The sequence below is a fragment of the Hippichthys cyanospilos genome, chromosome 11 (assembly GCF_059441005.1).
Source record: "Hippichthys cyanospilos isolate Australia breed blue-spotted pipefish chromosome 11, RoL_Hcya_1.0, whole genome shotgun sequence".
Lineage (NCBI taxonomy): Eukaryota > Metazoa > Chordata > Actinopteri > Syngnathiformes > Syngnathidae > Hippichthys > Hippichthys cyanospilos.
Genome location: NC_142379.1, coordinates 15,374,467 through 15,394,216, shown reverse-complemented (window position 1 = coordinate 15,394,216; position 19,750 = coordinate 15,374,467). Strand labels below are relative to the sequence as shown.

At 43.7% G+C, this 19,750-nt stretch overlaps 1 protein-coding gene across 1 annotated transcript in view; it reads right to left on the bottom strand.

Annotated features, from left to right (window-relative positions):
- rasa2 (RAS p21 protein activator 2) overlaps positions 1 to 19,750 on the bottom strand; it is a 30,725-nt gene that overhangs the window by 6,627 nt on the left and 4,348 nt on the right. The window contains exons 2-14 of the mRNA XM_088428055.1: positions 18,419 to 18,542; positions 9,177 to 9,280; positions 9,010 to 9,104; positions 7,543 to 7,619; positions 5,235 to 5,318; positions 4,974 to 5,046; positions 3,126 to 3,202; positions 2,568 to 2,669; positions 1,312 to 1,465; positions 978 to 1,126; positions 556 to 670; positions 323 to 397; positions 63 to 186 (exon numbers count right to left, since the gene is read on the bottom strand). Of these exons, the coding sequence (XP_088284181.1) occupies positions 63 to 186; positions 323 to 397; positions 556 to 670; positions 978 to 1,126; positions 1,312 to 1,465; positions 2,568 to 2,669; positions 3,126 to 3,202; positions 4,974 to 5,046; positions 5,235 to 5,318; positions 7,543 to 7,619; positions 9,010 to 9,104; positions 9,177 to 9,280; positions 18,419 to 18,542 (1,353 nt within the window). The remainder of the gene's footprint in view (positions 1 to 62; positions 187 to 322; positions 398 to 555; positions 671 to 977; positions 1,127 to 1,311; positions 1,466 to 2,567; positions 2,670 to 3,125; positions 3,203 to 4,973; positions 5,047 to 5,234; positions 5,319 to 7,542; positions 7,620 to 9,009; positions 9,105 to 9,176; positions 9,281 to 18,418; positions 18,543 to 19,750) is intronic.

Below are 19,750 nucleotides of genomic sequence, written 5' to 3'. Positions count from 1 at the left end.
TTCACTAGGATAGCTTTGAACTTCTTTTAAAGTGTTTCAAGACAGACAGGGAGGGCATTTACCTGGAAAACGCTTGCAGGCTAAGTTTCTCAGTGACCTGAAGACAGCACACATTGACGGAGGGCAGTTGGCATTAGACTGAGTGATCGAGGAGAAGACTTTCTGGACATAAACCTGTAAATTCTCCTAAAGAAAGAACAATACACTTGCATCAGTTTGTGAGCATATGATTGACAAATGCTAAACGTGTAAAATTCCACGGAAATGGGCCGACCATGATTGGCGGATGACTGATCGGATCACCACTTAAGTAAATATTTACCTTGTTGACCTCCACATTGTCACCTTCTTTTAGTTTATTGGGGTCAATTTCACAGGTTTTATTGGACTCACAGATCTATGACAGGAAAGGGAGTTCGGGTTATTTGAGACATTTTAACAAATGATCCAATAAAATGTATTATTTTAAACATCAATGCTGTTTTGAGCTGCAGTTTGAAAATTACTTGTCATGTACAGCTTCACATACAACATTTTGTGTTTATTTTCTTGTACCTCATCTATTACGGGCTTCAGCGTGACAGCAAGATAATTCTTTCCCACGATCTTCATCATGTCATCGATGCAGCGCGTTGCCAGTGTGTTACCTCGGAAGATAAGGTTAGCCTCCCTACATAGAAAACAATTATTGCAGTTCCCTTTTTTTTAAAAAAATAACAAACATAAGATTTTTCAGATTTTGGTTAAATTGATATATCTGAACAAATCAAACAAACAAAACAGTTGCCCCTGGAGAGCTTGTGGTTCTAACTCCCCAAAAGTGCTAATAGATATCATACAACGAAAGGAAGTAGCGTCACAAAACAGCATGACAAAACTTCTCTGAGGCAATACAAATGCAACACAACATTTATAATAGATGAACACTGATAGCCTGAGTCTACTGTGTATGTGCTGCAAGTGTGCAAACTTCTTACTGAGTGTTGTCCAACTCTAATGCTGCTACAGCAGAGACAAAAGGCAAAAAACGATTATGATGGAGCAGCAGCCGAACCATGGGGAGGACGGCTTCATATCGCTCTCTACAAATATCCCCCAGGATGTGCGCTGCTGATGCAGAGATGGGCTGAAAGGATGGAAGAGGCAACAGATTTGACTTTATTGGGGAGCATGTGCTAGACAGCACTGGTGAAGATGAGATATTTAGTAAAATTCATACAAAAACTAAATTCAAACATTAAAAATAGGGGAAAAAAATAGGCACGTCCAGAAATATCTCACACAATATTCTTAGGCTTTACATTATGGTACCTTCACGTCTGGAGATTTGAGCAGCAAGTTGCAGAGCGGTGTGTAACAGGCAGATGGCAGTACTGTGTCTTCTATGTAGGCCAGCATTAACCGCAAGGATCCCAAATCATCTGCTTTTGATTTGCTTCCATTCCCTTTAGGTTGAAGAAGATACCTAATAAAACCAGAGATACTTTGTTGTGATGTGAGCACTCACCAGTGTACAATCAATCTTCCAATCACATACGGTAGCCTGAGTATGTATGGCATTGTCTACTGTATGTGTGCCCTGCGATTGGCTGGCAACCAGTTCAGAGTGTACCCCGGCTATGAATGAAGACAGCTGGGATAGAGACCAGTAAGCCCGCAACCCTTGTGAGGAAAAGTGGTTTAGAAAATGGAAAATGGGTGGATGGATGGGTCTCCCCAATTATAACACGATTTCCATCTATCTTTCTAATTTCTATCGGCGTAGATAAGTTCATAACAGGGGCTACTACGGACAGCGATGACATATACATGCATGGGGGCCTTTCCATGCATCTCCTGCATTTGTGCCCACCTGGACCTATTGTTGCGGCATTCACACTTTGGGAGGTTGGTGAAATTGTACGACAGTTCACCTTGGCTAGCAACTAGTGTAACTGCTGTAAATCTGGACTCAAAGCGTGAATTGGCTAAGTAAGTCTAACAAGTGTAAACAGGAACTACAACTGTTGCAGAGCGAGATTACTCTATTGCCATTTAGGATGACGCTAAAATTGATTTACCTTCATACTGCATATCTGCATCATATGTACATAAGTATACTTTAGACTGCTTAGATAAATGTGTTGCCTTACTTTCCATTAACACTAGTCAAGCCCAGACATCTGTGATGAGTAGCATGTTTTAACTCCTGCATTATTATATATTTTAAGGTTTTCAAAATATTCATATTGGTACTGGTAAAAATAGTTCTTTGAACAACTCATCATAAAGATCACAAACTGAAAAAGTTAATGAAATTGAAGAAGAGAGGTATATGAGTTGTCTAAAAATCAAGTTTAAAACAAGTTTAGTCCCTTTTTTTGCTGTTGTTTTTCATTTTTCTTTCAAAGAATCTGAATAGAACAGAAGATCCCGAATCCTAACAGGAAGCATCCAAATTTCCCAACCCTAGTTTTAACGACTATACGTGCTATTTCTAAAAATGGTATATGTTGACAAACTTGACAACAGGTGCAAAATCTTCCGCCTTTATTATGCATCATACTTCTGTGCTGTGGTGTCCTTACCAAGCTTTGTGGATGTGATTATTTCGCAGGATCTTCACAGGCACCCGTGTTTCCCCCAGAAATACATCTTGTGCCAGATTCTCATTATTCCACATATCAACTCTGCAAAGGTACATGATGCGATTACAAACACATGCCAAATATAGAAAAGGCAAATTGCAGTACGTAAGATACTGCACGAATTTATCACAGACACAACCAAGTCAAAAACTAAAAAAGCTTTAAGTATATTGTTGGTTTCAATACTGCTTTTTATCACGGTTGATAAAAACCAATCAAATAAGCATGCAATAGTGCCACTTCAAATCTAAAGCTCAAAACCATGCATGAAGGTTTACCTTTGAATTAGCCTAGTCCTACCCCGTGTGCTATGGGTCCATTGGGATTGATGCCCACATATCCTTAACCAGAAACCAAGGCTCTTTATCAGCACAGTACATGCTCAATGAAAAATCTCTTTCTACTTGAGCACTTTTCACTTTAGTACTTTAATCTACTTGATAGAAAATCATTTATGGAGGGAGAACATAAAAATGTAAAGGTGGAAAATGAACTAACTTGATCTCTAGCTTTTCAATGTCTTCTTCCTCTACTTGGAAGTGTGATTTTTTGGAGTAGCTGCTGGACCGTGTAACCTGAAAATAAAAATATATTTGAACTTAACTTACTTAAAAAAATAAACATTGTCAGAATAAGGTTTGAAATAGCACATTTCACATTACTGTTTGCAATATAAATCTGGGACTGTGCCTCATGTGAACACATGGAATCGTTATGGTGAGAATCATGCGCCAACCAATGGTGCCAAATGGTTTTTGAACGACAGTTCTTTTGTGTCACAGGTGTTTGATCCATGAAATGACCAATACATGTTCTGGTTCAATTAGAGCTGGTGTAAACAGTCGTCCTTATCATGCTGTTCACATTTTGACATCACGAAACCAAGGCAACACCTAACAATGGCTCAACAGTCCCTTGCCATTGTGATGCTTCAAACAGGATGGTCTAAGACAGAAGTGGCCACTGAGCTTGGAGTGTCACAGTGTGTCATCAGCAGGTTGTGACAGAGATATCGAGAGACTGGAGTCACAGAAAAGCGTAGAAGTGGATGTCCTTTGGCGACATCCCATGCTGATGACTGCTACATTGCGAACACTGCCCTGAGAAACCGGATGATGAATGCCACTTAACTCCAGGCACGTTCAAGGGTCGTCACCAGGCGAGCTTTTGGTGGTGGTGGTGTTACATTGTGGGCAGGGGTGTCCAGTGGCTACAGAACTGCCCAACACTTAGTGAATGGTAAAGTGACAATCCCATACTACCTGAAAATCATCCTTAATCCAGTGATTGTGCCCCTATATCACAGGTCTCAAACTCAAGGCCCGGGGGCCAGATCTGGCTCGCCACATCATTTTATGTGGCCCGCGAAATGCTAACTATGACTTCAAGTTTCTGGATAAAATACCAAATTGCAAGTTGTCATTAACTTTTGCTAATTTATTGTTACCAATAGCCCTTTTGAACAGTTTTTAGCAGCCTCTGATTTCCAAATGTGTAAATGTATCGTACTTAAAAATGTATTTGACGACAGTCATAATGGCTTTTTTAACATTTTTAAACAATGTGGCCAATGATTGAAATTAGTTTGACACCCCCGCCCTACATGATCAATACAGGCCAAGGGATCCTGTTGTGTACCTATAACGAAAAGATGTCTCCGTACGAGTTCTTTTTTTCAAAAGAAGTCTCGACATGAGCTCTTTTCACCTGTGAAGCCCTTTGAGACTTTGGGGATTCAGGGCTATACAAATAAAAGGTGATTGATTGATTGATTTGCTGAATGAATAAAAAGCAGGCGGGGACGGCTGGGCTTCTTTGGTGAACATGAGAATGGGAGCCAAGCCCTTCATTTGCCGGTAAAGAAAAGTCCATCTTGGTTGGTCTGAGTTACTATTTTGCTGCTTAGCAGCTGGGCTTGTCTTAGTCGTCTTTCATAGATTTCTCTGACAGAGAGGCAGAGGAGCAGAGATGATGTACACCAGACTGTTGGAAATCTCTTAACTAGATTTCTTTTATAATAAAATGGTATTTTAGGAGTAAACTGAATTGTTATGTTTGATCGTGTACAGATCGAGTTGACTTCATTTGACTTTAATTCAATGTCCGGGCTGCTGCTCATATGAGCGCAGCTCCGCGAGACTTCAAAGGAAAGGGGTAACTGTTTACTTAATGTAGTGTATACGGTTTAACAATTTAAGACTTAAGTGAATGTGTACAGCAGTAATATTTGTCTTAAATAAGATGTATAGCATGAAGACTTTTCACATTAAAAAAAAAACAAAAAAACAAACCCAGACACACACACACACACACACACACGATAAAGTGGGATTTGTTTTTTCTTACCTCAAAGAAGAAAGTCTCTTCAAAAAGAGGGTTGCTGGTCTTCTTTTTGACCTTTGTTTTCTTCTGGTCAGACCTGAAGAGAAGCAGTGAAAAAAAAAAAAAACATTCATTTTGATCTTGGGAAAAAAATGCTGCCTTAAATAATGTTATTTTGTTTTAGCTGATGGCATGTCATGTTTATTAAAAAAGCTCAGAACAGTTGGAAAATGATGCTCCCGCCCCCCAAAATCTTGCTTTAACATACATTTTGATAAAGGTTACCTGGCAGGTCCAACTAGTGACACCGTGGCATATGGGTCACAGATCTGGCCACTGATTAGCGGCAATCCCTGGCACTCTATTATTCTACAGATATCACAAAGAAAATGGAGGGTCAATCGTAAACAACTATTATGCAACAAAAAAGTGAAACTCATTACCCATTGACTAGAAAGTCACCTTTAATATATAGGAATAACACTTAAGATCGCAGCAAGCAATGGAGAAGTCACAAACGAGGTAACGCCTAAGTGAGTCAAATAATTTTAATGTTTAGATTTGAAATCTTTCACTGCAAAGTGTTATCTTTTCCAAATTGAAATGATCAAAAATATTTATGAAGTCTTTGTAAAGATACCACTATTGTATATGTGTAGCAGGAATATATATATATATATATATATATATATATATATATATATATATATATATATATATATATATATAAAAAAGGAGCATGCATTGATAAAGTGGTAGTGTGTTGGCCAATTAAGTGTGTCGATTTGTTCTTATGTATAAGTTGTGTTGCTCAGGGGCCGCACCTTCTTTCAAAGGTGTTTCAGGTGAAAACAAACAGACACTGTGGGAACCCTAAACAGGATATGGATTCTAAGAAGGGGTCACAGGGGAGTAAGAATGAATTCAGCCCTTCGCTAAGTGAGGCCAGAGGGAAGAAGACATGCCAAGGAAAACCTGGGTTGTTTGTGCATAGTGTTTCTTGGTACCATGACAATATTCCCCTGAGTCCACCTTTTTTATTTCTTAATACGCCAAACTACTACCTGTCTGCTATGATTATCTTCAGTGATTAGTCATACTGAGACAGCATGACTTGCAGATGCGTGCAGTTTATGAGCTCAACCATATTTATTTTACACCTGAAGTCATCAATGCATGTGCATTGGAGAGGTGACAGTGAGCAGGTGACAGTTTAACCAAACAAACTTTAGTGGGACAGAATGACAGCTACAGAAAATCACAGCGCTTGCAGGCTTCCTGCCCAGGCACCATCACTTCCTCCTCATTACCCTGCTCTCTGATTGTAAAAGGGGGGTGCAAACAAAACTCAAACTGAAAAAAAGTCTCACCATTACTCACTTGTGTTTTAGGTTTTACTGATCCTTAAGAGAGTACAGCACTTTCTTTTGAATAGCTCTGCCTCCCATGTCATTAAGTGTTTAATTCACTGACCAATATAATTATAATGATTACTAGTGGCGTGTTTTCAGAATTATATGCAAAAGGAGAAATTATAGATTTTGTTGTTATTCTAAATGAATAAAAAGTTACTCCTTGAAATCATTATTTAATAGATGGAATACCACAATGTCAAGCACAACTACTAAAGTTGAAAAGAAAGACACTGCTGTGACATCAGACCTCACAACATAGCCATATTTTGGACGGTATATCTGATAAAAGCTTTGGATCTATTATTCTGCCCTAACGAAAGCAATAATTTTTAGTTTTGATTGACATCAAAGTATTACCGGTACATTAACAATTCTTGTATTGCAGTAGATTTGGTTTGCAGTTCATAATTATAACAGATCGTTCAGCGGATTATAGCCCCTCAAACATCAGACAAAATTCTCGGCCTGCCCAATTGCCAATTTTTAACGAATGTTCGCCGAAAGTACACATGTGCATGTAATACTGGTCTTATTATTTACTACATACAATTCTATACCATTACATAAATGGCATCCTTATTGAAATTTTTTGATTAGGTCATTCTTTGTCATTCAAGACAGTTTTCTATGTATTATGTGTATTTTTTAGGGCTGGGCAAATACCAATACTTCGATACAGGGCCTTCGTTTACTCAACTTACCAGTACATTATTTTGTACATATTTTATTATTATGTCTTCGAAACACTGCGAGTTAAATGCCACAACATTTCAATCTGTACATACTTGCGCATACTAGAATGAAAAAGTCTATCTGGATCTGAATCTATGTATTTCAAAGTATCAGTACTCCGCGAAAGCAGGTAATACAAGTAACAACCACTTTCTTGGAGAAGTTATACAAACATGAACTGGAAATTACAAGTTAGAAGAACATAATGTTGACGTTGACCCAAACACAAATTTTATAAATTTATATATATGAGTGTGATACATTATTATTATAATTATTATTTAAATGTTTCTGGCGACAACAATCAAAATTGAATTTCATATTGTTAAATTGGAAATACAATGCAGCTCCTAGAGGTATAAATAATGTGCGAAATGGCCCATATGTTGGAACACAAACAAAATTAGCGCATGAGAGGTTTTAGTGTATTGAGTGTAAATACTCACTGTACAAGTAAATGCTGACCCACTGAGCCGTTCTCTGTGATCACTTCATTCAGTCTCATCTCTAGATGAACTTTACCCTGTAAGACAGGAGGACAAGGTGTGGCTGGTGAAAAGTCAAATTAGCGAGCTATGATTCAGTGTTGGATAAATGTACAGTACTCATCGTTCTGTTTTTTGAGTCATGAAATGTAATGGACACCATTTGTCAAATGTCACCTGTACCCACTGACCAGACCCGACAGATACTGAGTTGTTTAAGAAGTACAGGTAGTCTTATTTAGTATGTTTATTTAATTAATCAACAATGTTCTTATTCCTTTACTTAGTGTATGACCTGCACCACAGCACAACCTCCTCTTTCAAGTTAAGGTTACTGAAGGTACAGTGTGTGTAATAAGAGCCACCACAGCTGTGGATTTTGTCATCACTCACAAAAGATCGGATGTGGTGAAGTCTTTCGGAAGTGCCAGAGTGCAAGAGAACAAGTTAAAAAAGAGTGAGTGAAAAGGATAGGAGCGAGAGATAGAAACAAACAAGCCGCCCACGCACATGCACTGTCTCTACAGTTCAACACTTAGCAAGATTTGAAGTTATTTTATTGCATGATCGAATTTCAAGCTTTGAATCATATAAAACAGCCTGAAAGTATTCATAGAAGTAAATGAAAAGCAAATTAAGACACACTCACTCATAACTGCTTTAGTAAAGTCGTCTCAAACTGTGCTTCACATTATTTTCATTATCAGACTTATTTGGATGTGAGCAAACACAACAGCCAGTGTTCAGTCCAAAGAAACAAACCACAGGGAGCTCAAATAATGCCTTGATAACTTTCCAATATTATACCTTTGCAGTTGAGCATGTCTGTGAACCAGTGAAGCTTCATATACACATAATAGTCTGGTGTTGGCTAATGGTAGTTTAAGTCAACACGATAGCAAAAGCAGTAGAGTAGTGGTGATCAACAGACCACTATAACCACTTAGGCCAAAATAAATACAATACACAATAAAACAGAGAAACTCGTATAGATGGCCTACATACCTGGACCATAAAAAAATAGAACAATGGCTTTTTCAGTGGCAGTAAAAAAAAAAAAGAAAAAAAAAGATGAGGCTATTTCAATCTTAATGGAAATGTGTGCCTAGGTTGCATAAATGTCACTTCCTGCTTGTGCAGTTGCAGTACAGCAGACTGTATGTACCCAAGGAGAACATTATGATCATTACAGTGCGGTATGTATGCTTTTATTACTAATGTGCAAAATGTATGATCGAATCTTAATTCTCAACGGTCCAAAATTTCATAAACAATTACATAAACAAGACATAAAACAAGAATAATAATAACATTATTATTAAAGCTTTGGTGTGGAGTTTAAATTAAAACCAAAAGTTGTACGATTGTAGTCAAATGAGCAATGTTTCACATCCCTGCTATATGCAGTGCGACCGGAAAGACATTTACCTGAACCTCTGAGTTTGGGTCCACAGGCTGAAGGCTGAACCAGTGCTCCTTCCCTTTGTATTTACACAAGTCATCTTTTCGAATAGACACCTTACCTGAAAAGACAAACACAATTCGTTACTTTGTACATCTCTGCTCAACTAAGCCAAGATAATATAGTAACTTACCAACTGGTAAATCCCTTTGGAAAACACTCTTAGCATAAACATAAAATGACAAACACTGAAATGGCCGTGGAATCTCAAAGTAGAAGTCTTCACCGTAGAAAGGGCTGTAAGTAAAAGCAGAGAATCCATTACAAGCATGATTAAAGCTTTGGTTTAAAAAAAAAAAAAAAAGGCACGCGTACAAATTCATCCATCCATTTTCTAGAGCCACTTATCCTCACAAAGGTTGCTGGGTTGCTGGTGCCTATCCCAGCTGGCTTCAAGCAGTAGGAGGGGGACACCCTGAACTGGTTGCCGACCAATCGCAGGGCACACAGAGATGAACAGCCATTCATGCACCCAATCACACCTATGGACAATTTAGTATGTGCAATGCATCTGCCATGCATGTTTTTAGAGTTGGGAGGAAGCCAGAGTGCCCGGTGAGAACCGAGGCGGCCTGGAGGAGAACATGCAAACTCCACACAGGAAGGCCGGAGCCAGGTGCATTTGAACTCGGGTCCCTTTAACTGTGAGGCGGACATGCTATTCACTGCGCCACCAAGCATCCATCCTTTAAGCAGGCTTTGGGCATTGGCAAATGCGCAACATTTTTAAATTGCCTTTTGTTTATTACTGGTTTCGGAGCAGGGACTGTAGAAAAATACTCATACTATTATTCTGACTTCTACAGAGTAGAACTAACGAGGAATATGCTAGGAATGATTCTAGCATATTAGCACCTGAGCTTTACCTGCTCAGCGAGCAAAAAATAAAAAATGCTCATTGCTTTTGTGCTATTGATGTCATGGTTTGTTGGGTTGTGGGTTTATTTTGAGGGGTTCTGTTTCTGTTTACGTTTATAGTTCCGGTTTCTGCCCCTGTCGCGTCTGCCTGCGTTAGTTTTGATTTAGTCCACCTGTCTGTTACCTGCGCCTCGTGTCCTCCAATCTGCTCCCTTTGCCTGTTGTCCCTGCCCAGCTGCCATGTGTTAGTTTGATTAGTTTGTGAATGTATTTAAGCCTAGTGTCTGTTACAGCCCGTGTCGGATCATTGTCTCTGTCACGTCATGTCATATTGTCTCTATCGTATTGTTGTTTCGTAGTCCCGTCTTGCCCCGAGTCACTCAGCTCCGTGTTTTCCTGCCAGCCTGTCCATAGTGTTTTGCTTTCTGTTTTGCCAGCCTGCCTGCGCCCTTAGTTCGAGTTTTTTGCCGTCCTGTTTTTCTCGCTTTTGTTCCCGTTCGTTTATAAATAAATGGATTTAATCAACCCCCTGTCCCGACGCTCCCCTGCTTTTGGGTCCTCCTCCTCTGCAACCATACCGGCCTCCTCAACCGCCGTACTCTCCCGTGACAGAATGATCCGACCAGCACAGGACCCAGCGGGAAGTCCGCGTCGGCGGACTCGACGCCGCCGCCCCGCCCGCATCCGTTCTCAGCCCGCCGGTCAGCCCCGTTCCCCCAGTGTGAGACCTCTTGTTTTTTCTTCCGTGTTTCTCCCCTCCGAGTCCGCGTCTGTCCCCGCTTCTGATCCGCCCCCCGCGTCTGTTACTTCCGCGTTTCCCTTGTGTTCCTCCGTCCTCCCTTACGACACGATTCTGTCCCCGCACGTTTTTTGTAGTTCCGATTTCGCTGATTTGCGTAGTTCACCTTCCGTCCGTCCACCTGATCACTCTTCCTCTCCTGCTCGCGCTCCTCACTACACGTTAGAGTCTAATTTTTCCGACATCGAGGATTGCCCTCCCTTCGTCACGTTTCGTTCCAGTACCGGTCCTGATTTTGTTTACCCGCGTCCCTCTTCCGTCAACACTTTTTATCATATTCCGTATTCGAGCCCGTGCACCTCTGATTATGATTTTGATTCAGATTTTGACTATCAGTCCGGCCAGTCCTTTTACAGTTCGTCCGAAGACTCCGATTCAGAGCCCCTATTTGACCGTGACCTTTTCGTGGGCTCCCGGTTGGCATTTCGTGGCCGCCGGTGGAGGGGCCCGCGAAAAGGCCACCGCCCCAGTGACCACCAGAACCCATCTGTTCAGCCTTCCGATCCGTTCCCTCCTGTCTCTGTGTCCCCCTCTTGCCGCGCCCTGCCTACTTCCTCCTGTCCTGTACCACCCTCTTCTTGCACCCTGTCCCAAGCTCCTGTCGCGTCTGTACCACCGGTCTCTGTTCCCCAAACTTCCTGCCGGCGGGCTGAAGCGGCACCCGCCCCTGTCCCAGCGCCAAGGCGGCTACCCGTACCTGTCCCTGCGCCAAGGCGGCTACCTGTCCCTGCGCCAAGGCGGCTACCTGTCCCTGCGCCAAGGCGGCTACCTGTCCCTGCGCCAAGGCGGCTACCTGTCCCTGCGCCAAGGCGGCTACCCGCCCCTGTCCCTGCGCCAAGGCGGCAGACCGCCCCTGTCCCAGCGCCAAGGCGGCAGACCGCCCCTGTGACCCCTGCGAGCCGGACCCCGGCCTCTGTGACCCCTGCGAGCCGGTCCCCGGCCTCTGTGACCCCTGCGAGCCGGACCCCGGCCTCTGTGACCCCTGCGAGCCGGACCCCGGTCTCTGTGACCCCTGCGAGCCGGACCCCGGCCTCTGTGACCCCTGCGAGCCGGCGCCCGGCCTCTGTGACCCCTGCGAGCCGGCCCCCGGCCTCTGTGCACCCTGCGAGCCGGACCCCGGCCTCTGTGACCCCTGCGAGCCGGACCCCGGCCTCTGTGACCCCTGCGAGCCGGACCCCGGCCTCTGTGACCCCTGCGAGCCGGACCCCGGCCTCTGTGACCCCTGCGAGCCGGCGCCCGGCCTCTGTGACCCCTGCGAGCCGGCCCCCGGCCTCTGTGCACCCTGCGAGCCGGACCCCGGCCTCTGTGCACCCTGCGAGCCGGACCCCAGGCTCTGTGAACCCTGCCCGTCTGCCTCCCAAGCCAGTCGCCCGTCTGCCTCCCAAGCCAGTCGCCCGTCTGCCTCCCAAGCCAGTCGCCCGTCTGCCTCCCAAGCCAGTCGCCCGTCTGCCTCCCAAGCCAGTCGCCCGTCTGCCTCCCAAGCCAGTCGCCCGTCTGCCTCCCAAGCCAGTCGCCCGTCTGCCTCCAAAGCCAGTCGCCCGTCTGACTCCAAAGCCAGTCGCCCGTCTGACTCCAAAGCCAGTCGCCCGTCTGACTCCAAAGCCAGTCGCCCGTCTGACTCCAAAGCCAGTCGCCCGTCTGACTCCAAAGCCAGTCGCCCGTCTGCCTCAGTCATCCCAAGTCAGTCTCCTAGCATCCCCGCCGTTTCTGATTGGCCCCCAGTGGCTGTCTCTGTCCAGCCTGCCGTTCCCAGTGCTGCCAGCCACGGTGCCGCAGCCTCAGCCTGTTGAGCCACCAGCCACGGCGCCTCAGCCTCCTGAGCCGCCAGCCTCTGCGCCGCTGCCTCAGCCTCCTGAGCCACCAGCCACGGCGCCGCAGCCTCAGCCTGTTGAGCCACCAGCCACGGCGCCTCAGCCTCCTGAGCCGCCAGCCTCTGCGCCGCTGCCACAGCCTCCTGAGCCGCCAGCCTCGGCGCGGCAGCCGCAGTCGCCTGAGCTGTCAGCCATGCCACCATTGCCGCCGACGACAGAGATGCCAGACGGTCCCCCGTGGTCGCCCCTGTCCCAGGTCAGTCTCGTGCTCTCACTCGTGTCTGTGGCCTGCACCCAGTGGCTGTTCCCTGATGGCACCCCGACGACGCCTCCGCACCTGCCTGACGGCGTCCAGCCGACGCCTCCGCACCTGCCTGACGGCGTCCAGCCGACGCCTCCGCACCTGCCTGACGGCGCCCAGCCGACGCCTCCGCACCGGCCTGACGGCGTCCAGCCGACGCCTCCGCACCGGCCTGACGGCGTCCAGCCGACGCCTCCGCACCGGCCTGACGGCGTCCAGCCGACGCCTCCGCACCGGCCTGACGGCGTCCAGCCGACGCCTCCGCTCTGGCCTGACTGCGTCCAGCCGACGCCTCCGCTCTGGCCTGACTGCGTCCAGCCGACGCCTCCGCTCTGGCCTGACTGCGTCCAGCCGACGCCTCCGCTCTCGCCTGACGGCGTCCAGCCGACGTCTCCGCTCTCGCCTGACGCCGCCCTGCTGACGTCTCCGCTCTCGCCTGACGCCCCGCCTGCCGATCTTCAGGGGCAACCGGGATACAAGCCTACCTGGGGTGGCTTGCTGTTCGCCGTCGGGCGCCCAGGTCGCCCACCTGACTCGGCCCGCCGGGCACATCTGCTCTGGCGTCCTGGCCGCCCGCCTGATTCGCCTCGCCGGGCGCCTCTTGTCTGGCGTCCGGGCCGCCCACCTGACTCGCCCCGCAGGGCACCTTTCGTCTGGCGACCGGGTCGCCCGCCTGACTCGCTCTGGCGACCGGGTCGTCCTCTGGACTTTCCCCCTCGGGTGCATCCCGTTTGGCACCAGGGGTGCCTTTGGACTGTTTTTGTTTTTCTCCTGTGCCCTCCTCCGGTCCCCCTTCCGCCCACCCTGCCTCGGTTTTGTTTGCTTGTCGGTTTGTTTTGGGACGTCTGGGATCCGTCCCTTGAGAGGGGGGTTCTGTGATGGTTTGTTGGGTTGTGGGTTTATTTTGAGGGGTTCTGTTTCTGTTTACGTTTATAGTTCCGGTTTCTGCCCCTGTCGCGTCTGCCTGCGTTAGTTTTGATTTAGTCCACCTGTCTGTTACCTGCGCCTCGTGTCCTCCAATCTGCTCCCTTTGCCTGTTGTCCCTGCCCAGCTGCCATGTGTTAGTTTGATTAGTTTGTGAATGTATTTAAGCCTAGTGTCTGTTACAGCCCGTGTCGGATCATTGTCTCTGTCACGTCATGTCATATTGTCTCTATCGTATTGTTGTTTCGTAGTCCCGTCTTGCCCCGAGTCACTCAGCTCCGTGTTTTCCTGCCAGCCTGTCCATAGTGTTTTGCTTTCTGTTTTGCCAGCCTGCCTGCGCCCTTAGTTCGAGTTTTTTGCCGTCCTGTTTTTCTCGCTTTTGTTCCCGTTCGTTTATAAATAAATGGATTTAATCAACCCCCTGTCCCGACGCTCCCCTGCTTTTGGGTCCTCCTCCTCTGCAACCATACCGGCCTCCTCAACCGCCGTACTCTCCCGTGACAATTGATGGGAAGAAGTTCATTCTCCACCATTCAACAAGCCAGGTGAGTGCTCTTGCTTGGCTCTCTTTTTGTATTGAAAGTGCAGCTGGCCGTGTTTGATAGCTCTGGGTGACCACAAACCGGCTACAATGACATTTTGAGAGCTAAGTCCATACTCGCTTCGAATGATTCTGGTACTTTAAGCAGCCTCCCATCAGGACCAGATGAAATGGCCTAGGGTTTCTCACCTGATTCTTAATATTTACCTTGCTAGCTGTCAAATGAGAACCATTTTGGAAAATTCAATTGGGAAAAATTGTAACAAATTGCGTTTGAAATGACCATAAATTATACTTTGACTGCTAAGTCCAAACTGACTTCCAGTGATTCTGGTACTTTTGTACTGTTTTCACTTGAAAAAATAATTTAAAAAGAAAATAAGGCTGTTGTACGTGTTGTTGCAGGCCTGTTGTTCAAGTATGTGCTTGGTTCAAACTAGGCTGCATTTTTTTTTCATTGGTTTGCACTGAGCAAGTAAGTTAGTTGTGTTGCCCTGTGTGCCAAGTTTTTGCCATGTCTTGCGTGGATTTGTTTTAATTATTATTTAATTTATTCATTTTAGTTTACTATTCTTTTTTTAAGTATCAAGCCTTGAAGCCTTGTTTATACATTGCTTGTTTGAAAAAAAAAGTGCATAAGGAGACATGTTTAACCAAACATAATGAATAATCGTGATTAATAATCGTGATTTCAATATTGACCAAGATAATTATTATTATTATTTTAGACATAATCGTGCAGAGTAACTGTCTAAATATTACACAGTCCCTTTAGAAAGCCATACGTCAGATCACTAATATTGAGCAAACCATGCTCAGTCCAGAAATGATTCTTGCAAAGTTCACAGCACATCTTGGCAGAGAAACTATCAGATGTTTTCACCTAGTTTGTCCAGCAAATCCAGTGTAAATGAGAGTCCTTAAACTCAAATGTGCCTATGCTATTCTCCATTTTGTATTCACATTGTCCATAGTCCTACTACACCGTATTTTACGTTGTCATACAGGCTTCTAATTTATTACAGAATTATTTCAAAGGGAAAAAGCTAGACGATGACTTTTGGCAAAGGTAACTAGAAGTAGTTGCTAAATACAATAAGTACTGAAAGTAAATCGACAAACAAATACACGGAGGGATGGTTAGGAGAGAATATTAACTACTTTAGCAGAGGAGGTGGTAGTAGAGAGATTTTACAGGGGTGAGCGTGGGAGGACACACATCCTCAGAGTGTAAAATTCTTTTAAACAGCACGGAAATCAGATGAGAAAAACCAAAAGCTGATGTAAAACACCTCGAGAAGACCCATGTTACATTAAGTCTGCAATGAATGATGCACTCACACTTTTCTTTAATCACTTAGAAATGTATAGTATTTGCTTTGTAACAGTGAAAGAAATCATTATTATTTTTCACTATTCATGTCCCCTATGGCAAAATTTATATCACAAAATGTATGAAAAAACTATTTCCCATGATGCATCCTTGCACTTAATTATTCATTCCTCATATATAAATACACTGCAAATTTATGTTGTATGATATGGAGGAGCATTGTTTCTGGAAATATATTTGGTATAAAATCATCATCAGAAATGTTACTGTTCCTTATAGGGAACTTAATGTTGCAGCAGGAACTTGCATAGGACAAGGCACTTAATGACAAAATAACATAAATTAACAAATAAAAATATAAACAAATAGACTCAATTACAAAAACACACAAAATAAAAGGAAATTGTTGACATGTAAATGTACAGATCTTATACCTTAAATAGACTATTATTTTCAATAAGCAATGGTAAATACGATCAAGAGCAACCTAGAAGCTAGTTGCCATTAAGTACTGTAGATAGACTTAGCTTGTGATAAACGAAACCTGGAAGCCTTTTTGTCCTCCTCCGAGTAACCCGAAACAAACAGCCTGAGGGCAAAAGCTCAAACATTTTGAAGTGGATGATTAAGACTATTCAAAATAGCATTCACCTTCCTCAGTACTTCCCTATTAGAAATATAGACGAGACCAGATTTTTGATTCCCTGGTATTTTTGGGATTCTCAATCATTGTAAGTTTTGATTGATTCTCAATCATTGTAAGTTTTGTAGCAGTGTGTATATATATATATATATATATATATATATATAAATAAAAACATAAGGTCATTTATTTCATGAAAAATCACTGAAAATTTTTGAATTTCTTTAATCAAGCTGATTTTAATTTTGATGAATCTTGGTATAATTGTTGATAGTGATGGCGCAACACTAAAACAAAAAATTTTAAGAGCTATGAATGATGATGCATGTCCATGAAATTCTGAGGGTATGGACTCCTGGAATTCTTACTGCCACTAAACAACAAATGTACATCTCTGAGACTTTTATATGTTCTATAGAACGTGAAAGACTTTTTTTTTCTTGAAAAATGTCACGGTATTGGGTGTTTCACCATCACAATCCACAGGTACACCAAGACACATATTTACTTAAATCTTAAATTATTAAACCTTATATAGTAACTGTACAGTTATCTCTTCCTGTTTTCAACCCTTGGCTGTAGTTGGCTCCACTCTAGTTCGACGTATGAGGGCCGTTACTCTGAGGGCAACTCCGGTTCTTCGTGTTCCCAGACTACAATCAAGGGATGGAAATGAGAAGGGATAACAGTACAGTTATAGTATAAGTTTTAGTATTTAAGTAAATACTTTATGTGTACTGCAGTAGGTTGACGTCCAAGGAGTGCATGTGACCTTTGCATTTATAGTTAAGTGGTCTGTTTGGCATGCAGATAACTTTTATAGTGTGTCTCTCTGCAATATAGCCTTTTTTTTTTTAATTGGGGGGAAAAAAAAGAAGCAAAGCATTGAGGGCGCAAAAGAGGAAGCGCAAAGTAGCGAGGGAACACTGTATTCACTATCTCCACTTTGGACATGTTTGAGGCACCTCAGTCTGGCCTCAAACTTTATCTCAAAAATCTCTAACATGCTGTACCTTTGATGTATTCATTTTTGACTCAATCAATCATTGTCACTCCCAAAGTAAACCAGCGTCTCATCTTTGCTACCTCCAGCTCTGCCTCCTGTCTTTTCCTTGGAGGCACTATCTCCAGGCAAAACAGCATCACTGGTCTACCAACAATCTTGGACACATTTGCTTTCATTTTAGCTGAAACTCTTCTATCACACATCATGAATGACACTTTTCTCCACCTGTTCCAGCCTGCCGACATATGCTTCTTCAACTCTTTTCCACACGCAATTGCTCTGGACTGTTGACCGCAAATACTTGAAATCTTCCACCTTTACCTTATCTCACTATATCTTCACTCTTCCACTTGGGTCCCGCTCATTCACACACATATACTTCATCTTGCGACAGCCAACCTTCATTCCTCTCTATTCCAGGGCCACCCTCTAACACTCTAGCTTTGAAACAACCTGATGTCTACTCATACTACAGATCAAAATGTCATCTACAAACATCATAGCTCATGGAGATTTTTGTATAACCTCGCCTGTTCATCACCATTGCAAATAAGAAGGTGCTCAGAGCTCATCCTAGATGCAGTACCCCCTTCACCTCTCACAACTCTTTTGTCTCTCCTACAGCACATCTCACCAAATATCTTACTGTTCTTGTACATGTCCTGCACTGTTCTAACATCTTTCCCACTCCAGATGTCCTCATACGATACCACAGTTCACCCCTGGACACTTGGTCAGAGGCTTTCTCCAGATCTACAAAGTCATAATGCAGCAGCCTCTGAATTTCTCTGTACTTTTCTATCAACATCCTCAAAGCACATACTGCATCTGTAGTGCTCTTTGTCATGACACCATAGTGTTGCTCAGAAATTTTCACTTCTGCCCTTAGTCTATCTTCAACTACTCTTTCCCATAATTCAACTGTATGACTCGTCAACTTTATTCCTCTGTAGTTACCAAACCTCTGCACATCTCCCTTGTTTTAAAAATGGGCACCAGCATGCTTTTCTTCCATTCCTCAGGGATCTTCTTTAGCCGAACTTTCACATTTTAGATGACAAATTAAGGGTAAAAAACAAGAGTAAATCATAGTCTTAATGTAAGACTGTGGCTCAGGTTAACATCTGAACTCCCAGCATACAGAATTGAACCTGCTTACCTGACACTTTTGTCAAACACCTTGGTTCGGAACACCTCCTCCTGATCCAGGCTGATGGTGCAAAAGGTACAAAGATCTCTTTGTCGGTTTGGGCCGGAGACTGGACCAAGGTTTTTAGCTTCACCTGCATCACGTAAAAGAGAAACATAATTACCATCAAAACCATTGGATTTTTATTTTGCATTTGTTTTTGTAATTAAAAAAAAATGTGTCAAGGTTGAGTACTAAACATGGGCATGTACTAAATATGGGTATGTATGATAAGAGTAAAAATTGAATTTACTGAACTAATAAAATAACGTGTTCAGAAATAATTAGTCACATCTTTAATAGAAAAGAAGACAATAGAACAGAATGCCTTTATTGTCATTGTAGAGCAAGTATACATTGAAATTTGGAGCGAGGAATAAAAAACAGTTTCACACAGCTGCACATGTTGTATTCTATCAGTCAGGAAGTCTGACATCCACCTGCAAGGGGAGTCGTGCATGTTGAGCTGGGAGTGCTTGTCCTGGAGTAGAGCTGGAAGGAATGAGTTTAAGGAAGAGCCTAAATGAACTAACATGATCCCGGTATAAATATCGAGTGAGTCTAGCTGTTGTTCGATGATGATGTTGAATTTTGTGTGGTTAAAAACATGAAACACAGACTTCCTCAGCAAAACCACTTGCGTTGGAAACATTGCAACACACACACTTTATGCACAGAGCATGCATACATAATGCATGCAAATATACATTGATTTTTTTGCAATACAGTCACAAATGAATAACAAAATGAAAAAAAAAAAGACAGGGAAGTGGTAAAACGCCCAATGCTGTCGACACCTTCTCAATTGGTCAGATTTGATCTAGAGAGATTAGAGGGACTTAAAGTGGATGTTTAAATTGGTCTTTCTGCACTCACCTTAAGCACAGGTGAGGACCTAATTAGGAAAATTTGCCAGTTAGATCAGCCAGTTGAAAAGCTTATCTGGTTACATTTCCAAGTTTAGGGATAGAGCAAAGATTCTCAACAACTTCTACAGATGTTCAATCCAAAGTGTTCTCTCCACCTCCATCAGTCTGGTACCGCAACAATACAGCACAAGAGAGGAAGGCTCTCCAGAGTGTGATCAAGACCTCACAGCGAATCTGTGGAGCAGCCTTCCCCTCATTTACCACACCAAGGTTTTGTGGACGACACACAACCTCATCAGGGACAATACTCACCCACAACACAACCTGTTTGAAATGCCAGGCAGACCCTACAGGGGCCTGAGGTCCAGGACTGCCAAGCTGGCAAACAGCTTCTACCTATAGCCCATCTGGATTCTGAAAAAATCCCTCATGC